The sequence below is a fragment of the Bison bison genome, unplaced genomic scaffold (genome assembly GCF_000754665.1).
Source record: "Bison bison bison isolate TAMUID 2011002044 unplaced genomic scaffold, Bison_UMD1.0 scf7180017864249, whole genome shotgun sequence".
In the NCBI taxonomy this organism is placed as follows: domain Eukaryota; kingdom Metazoa; phylum Chordata; class Mammalia; order Artiodactyla; family Bovidae; genus Bison; species Bison bison.
In genome coordinates, this window is record NW_011494821.1 from 775,904 (window position 1) to 781,005 (window position 5,102).

A 5,102-nucleotide genomic window follows, 5' to 3' on the forward strand; every position below is an offset into this window, starting at 1 on the left:
TTAAGAAGGCCTGTGAAAACCGTTAAGAAGCTACACTCTATGTAAAGATAGAGGCTGGGAAGAGAACTAAGCAGCCATGGATGCTGAGAGAAACTAGGTCACAGGCCACAGGGTAAAAGGGATGCAGGAGGAAGGAGAGAAGTCTGAGACTCACCTCTGGGTAGGACCACTCTGGGGAGAAGTCTGTGATGGTGCTGAGAGCAGGAGAGAGCTGGGGGGTGGGGGCAGGGCCACTTGGAGCTTCGTCACTGATGAGTTCTCCCATGAGGTCCGGGAATGATGAGAGACTGAAGGGCTCCAGTTCGCTGCCCCCCCCAGCTCCTCCAAACAAGGCCTCCCCTCTTCCTACTCTGCCCGATGGCTCCAAAGGGGCAGGTGAGGGTGGGGGTGAAGGAGGGGGTGAAGGTACAGGTGGGGCAGCCCCCTGGGCCTTGAGCTCCTCTCCACTGTCATCATCCTGAATGAAGAAGCAGTTTCCCCTTCTCCCGCCTGCTCCAGACTGTGGAGGGAGACCCCGAGTGGCCACCTGGGGCTCCAGGGCAGCAGCAGGCTCGAGTGCTGGACAGGGGGTATGGGCGGCCTCGGCCTCGGGGAAGTCTGGGCTCACCCCCTGGCCCCCTCCATATGTCTGGCCCCTCTGTGGGCTGTTGAGAAAACGATCAGGATCAAAGGCAGGGCTTGGAGGGGCTGGTGGGGCCGAGGGCTCAGAGCCCACAACCACAGCCAGGCTCATGGGAGGCCTCGGATCGGCCTGTGGAGCCAAGTGCCTGGTGGGTGTCAAGCCCCCGGCTCGCTGCTCCAGTCCTGTCAGGAGGAGGATGGCGGTGCCTCCTCTGGAAGAACCCCCTCGGGAGGTTGGAGGGCTCGGTCTGATCTCTAGGGGTTCTGCAAAGCCGGAGGAAGAGGAGGAAGAGGAAGAGGAAGATGGGGAGGTATGTGCCTTGGGGAGCTCTGGGGGAAGCGGGGCTATCAGTGGAGGCGGCTCAGGGGGATGGGGGTGGGGGACAGAGGTCAGGGTTAAAGCTCGGGGTTCCACTTTGGGAGAGATGATACGGTGTTTCGTGCTGCTGCATTTGTGGGTAAGGCTCCCAGAACCTGGAGTGGAAGGGGTGGTGGGGAAAGAAGGGGTAAGACACATCTCTCTCCAGCCCTCCCTTGCTGGAAGCTGTCATGTATTTCCTGAGAAGTCACTACATACCGAGGTGTCATACTGCTTGTGGCCACTGGGAGGCGGCAGAAATATTTCTCCTCCCCCACCCTCCCCCTTGGAGGAACACTGCAAGGGAGGATCCAGGGCTTGGGGGAATAGCTGAGAGCAATAGGTGAATGCATAGAAAAAGGACAGAAGAACAGAACCAAGAGGGTACCAACTAAGAATAAGGCTAAGCCTGTGTGTAAGCAGTAGTGCTGGGGTGGCCAGGAACTGCTAAAGGAAGAAGGCAGACAGAGAGCCCAGGCTGCCAGGAATAAGTAAAAGGAACTAGACAGTATGCAGACGGGAAAGCCTCTGCTCATCTGGCCCATCTTTCTGGAACATGCAAAAGTCATGCAAATAAGCACGCAAATCCCAACAAGACAGATGCCCCCCTGGTGTGAGTAAGGGCAGACCAGCGAGGAGGGAGGAAGGTTCCAAGGTCAGGGTCACTCACCAAGGCCCCCACTGCAGAGACAGGCGTGGGTTCGGGGTGCAGGCTTGGTCGGGTGGGTGTCTAGGATCTGCTGCACCAGCTGCTCTACGGAGAACTCCTCTGTCCCATTTCCACAGCTCCATTTGATGCCATGAACTGGAGGAGAGTTGGGGGGAAGTGCTGTGGGACCCCCTACAAAATAGGCCCCAAAGAACTCTGATGGCTCCCCCAAGCACCTGAGATGCTCTGAGACTTCCAGCCAGAGGAACAGCGGCCAGAAGCCCCCAGACTGCTCCTACCTGGAGCTCACAGCTGCCCTCCATAGTCGAACACCTTAGATCACACCAGGAACCCTGGTACCCACCCACCCAGGAAAGAAGCCTCCTGGCTTGGGGCAACATGGTCACCCCACAGGCTCCTGAGTATAGAAACTTGCTGCCATGGGAGGCCCCTGGGTCCACTCTCCCCTTGGAGCTCTGTCCTGGCCCTGTTGCCTTACACATGGGCTTCAGCTGTCCCAAGAGCTCCTCCCGGGACCACTTTAGCCACTCTCGGCGGTCGCTGCTGATGGAACAAAAGATGGGGCTGCAGCCCTTTCCACAGTCCTCCAGGGCTGGGACGTTCAGGTAGTGCACAAGCACGATGTCAGGGTTCTGCGGGTACAAGGGTACACACAGAGCGCTATGGGGTCCTGATGTCCAGGGACTTGGCCTCCTAGTCCTCATTTTCTCCCTAGGCACCCCTAGCCTCACCCTCCCAAGTTCTGGCTCTCTCCATCCCCAAACCCCTTTCTCTTCTTCCCAGTCTCCCTTCCACACTCAGAACCTCGTCATCCTTCCCCTTCATTCCGCAGACCCCCACCTCCCTCAAAGAGCCAGGTAGACTCTGTCTCCCCGAACCCTTCCGTCCTCACCTGGAGCAGCCAGTAGCAGCGCCGATGGAATGTGGGGACGATGGAAGAGTGAACGTAGCAGCCATAGAGACACTGCCAGGAGACAGGCTGGGGTGGGGGGAGGGCTAGTCTGCTCCCCAACTCTTCCTCTGTTCAGTCCCTTTGCAGGAATCCCAATCTTGCCACCAGTTCCTCTTTAACCCTTACCCACCCCCATCTATTCCCCACACCTTTCAAAACCCAGCACCCAAGTCACCCTGCGGTGAAGAGGAGGGGACAGTGGGGCCAGGGCCTTACAACAAGTACCAGATTTGAGACATGGGACTATTCAGAAATCAGAGGGCAGGGCAATAACACATCTGAGATGAGGAGCAATGATTTGAGAGAAGAGAAACCTGTGCTTTGAGGTACTAAGTACTGTCAGACCCCTACGGGAAATGCAAGAGAAGTGAGGGGATTGGGCATCTGCGGCCTCCAGGGGGAGGCGTGGCCTAAGTCCTGGAGAATTGGGTCATGGAGGGAAAGCAGAGAGGGGGCTGATCCAAAGTGAGTGAGAAGCGAAGAGTGACTGACTGGGAGGGTGGTAGGGAGAGAAGGTCACCAAGCCCTGGCAGAGCTGGAACCCAGCTCACAGGGAAAAGCGGGGGCCAGGGCAGGTGTACTGGAGGCCTTGCTTACCTCCATGCCCTGGACCTTCAGCTTCATGTGGTCCTCTCGGGTGGTCTTCCCATCCTTCCGCTTCTTCCAGAGGTAACCATCCTTCCGGTATTTCACCTTCTTGCGGTTGTAGAGGATAATGGAGCCATTCTGAGGCCTGAGAAGGGAAGGACTGGCCTTAAGTTCTGTGCACAGAACCCAGGACCCCTGCTACTCCCCATCTTCACAAAACTTCTCACCTTGTCTTGGGGGCACAGGATAGCCACTCGTCATGCTTCTCAAAGGTGATCAAGTAGGATGCAATCTCCTGGAGGAGAAGAGGCACTCAGGTGGGGGTCCCCTTCCCAAAGTCTCAGCCTGGCCTCTTGGGCCTCCTCATCTATACCTCAGGGATAACGGCATCCCTGGAGGACTGTGTGAGATAACACAGGACAAGTGGTGAGCACAGTGGTCTGTTTGTAGGAAATACTTTGTAAGTGGTAGCATTTATACACAGGTGCCTATGCCAAGAAGTGAGCTCCTACGAGATGCAGGTCTTTATAGCTCTCCTGTGATCCCCAAAGAGCCTAGAGAGTGTTGAAAGGCACAGAGGGGAACTCCTCCAGCCTACTAGGCCCTGCTGAGCCCCAATCCCCCCGGCTCCCTAGAAAACCTCATTTGTATTCCACCGGAGCCGCTCTGGAGGCAGCAGTGGGCAGCGAGGAAGACACTCCAGCAGCTTCTTGGGGAGAAATATCTTCAGGTGGTGGCTGTTCTCTAGAGGGGATGAGAAGGGAGGGCTTAGTGTGAGACATCCCAATGAGAGCCCAGGGGAAAAGGGCCGAATGCGGGGTGGGGTGGTGGTGGTGAATGAAATGATGCCAAGGAGAGCGGGGATCCAAGAATTAGAAGGTCACCACCGCTTGGGGGAAATAAAAGGCTGTGCCCAACCTGGAAACCTGGACTGTGAACTCACCAGCAACCTCGGTGGTGTCCTTGGTATTCATGGTGAGGGCTCCAGGGGGCAAGGTCACCCCCGGCCTGACGGGCCGGGGGGAGGGGGAGTCTGTGCTGGGAAGGGAGAGAACAAGGTCATGGCAGAAGCCCCTACACTATCAAGGATGAGGAGAATGAGGTGGGAGACCTGGTATACAGTCGGGTCGTGATATCTGAGGAAGCCAAAGGAAGGGGCTGGACTGTGATGTCAGAGTACAGCCAGGGGGTGGAGGAGAGGGAGAACCCAGACACGGTGCCAGGAACCAACACGAGTGGGAGACACAACAGAACAGAATAATCAGGAAGAGACCGGCGGGTGGGGAGGGGAGAAGGCCGGCGGGGGGCCGGCGTTTACAGCCCTGGCTTTCCAAGGCTGGAGCTGCGGCGGGGTCAGACCCTGGGGCTAGGACTCAGAGCATCCGGTTCTTGAAGGATGGTTTGACAAATGAGAGCCTGGATGTTGGGGGGAAGGCAGGAGTTCTAAGTCCGGGTGGAGAGCTAGGCCTTAAAAGACACACCCTGAGTTCCTTCTCTTTGGTTTTTCCAAGGGGAAGGGCAGATCTGACAACTGATCTTAACCTCCACCCTTTCCTCCAGATTGGTGGGGCCTGAGTAGAACCTGGTTTAGACACCCAGGACCCAGCTATCCAGCCCCAGGTCAACCCATCCTCCACCCTGAGGCTGACCGCCCTGTCCACCCCACCGTACCTCTATCCCCAAAGCCTCTGCTTCCCTCGGCCTCCAGGCCTATCCTACCCCATCTACCACTCTGGCTCCAGCCTGAGCCCCCACCCTCCTGGGGGAACAGATGGAAGCTGGAGGATGCTCTCAGCGCGGGCTCCGCCAGGTGTCTGGGAATGGACAGGGGGAAGAGGCCCGTCCGAGCACGACTGTGAGCCCTGGAGCCTGGGCTGGGGTAAGGACTCCGCCCGAGGGCGCAGGTGCGCAGT

At 57.7% G+C, this 5,102-nt stretch overlaps 1 protein-coding gene across 3 annotated transcripts in view; it reads right to left on the reverse strand.

Moving 5' to 3' along the window:
- Positions 1 to 5,059, reverse strand: part of CAMTA2 (calmodulin binding transcription activator 2) — a 14,413-nt gene extending 9,354 nt beyond the window's left edge. Inside the window, exons 1-8 of one of the 3 annotated variants that reach the window (XM_010847403.1) lie at positions 4,133 to 5,059; positions 3,830 to 3,933; positions 3,417 to 3,484; positions 3,199 to 3,334; positions 2,542 to 2,628; positions 2,128 to 2,281; positions 1,650 to 1,784; positions 155 to 1,095 (exon numbers count right to left, since the gene is read on the reverse strand). In XM_010847403.1, the coding sequence (XP_010845705.1) occupies positions 155 to 1,095; positions 1,650 to 1,784; positions 2,128 to 2,281; positions 2,542 to 2,628; positions 3,199 to 3,334; positions 3,417 to 3,484; positions 3,830 to 3,933; positions 4,133 to 4,163 (1,656 nt within the window). In that variant the 5' untranslated portion in view covers positions 4,164 to 5,059. The remainder of the gene's footprint in view (positions 1 to 154; positions 1,096 to 1,649; positions 1,785 to 2,127; positions 2,282 to 2,541; positions 2,629 to 3,198; positions 3,335 to 3,416; positions 3,485 to 3,829; positions 3,934 to 4,132) is intronic. The other 2 variants (XM_010847404.1, XM_010847406.1) reach the window with 2 other exon arrangements.
- Positions 5,060 to 5,102: the final 43 nt, after the last annotated feature.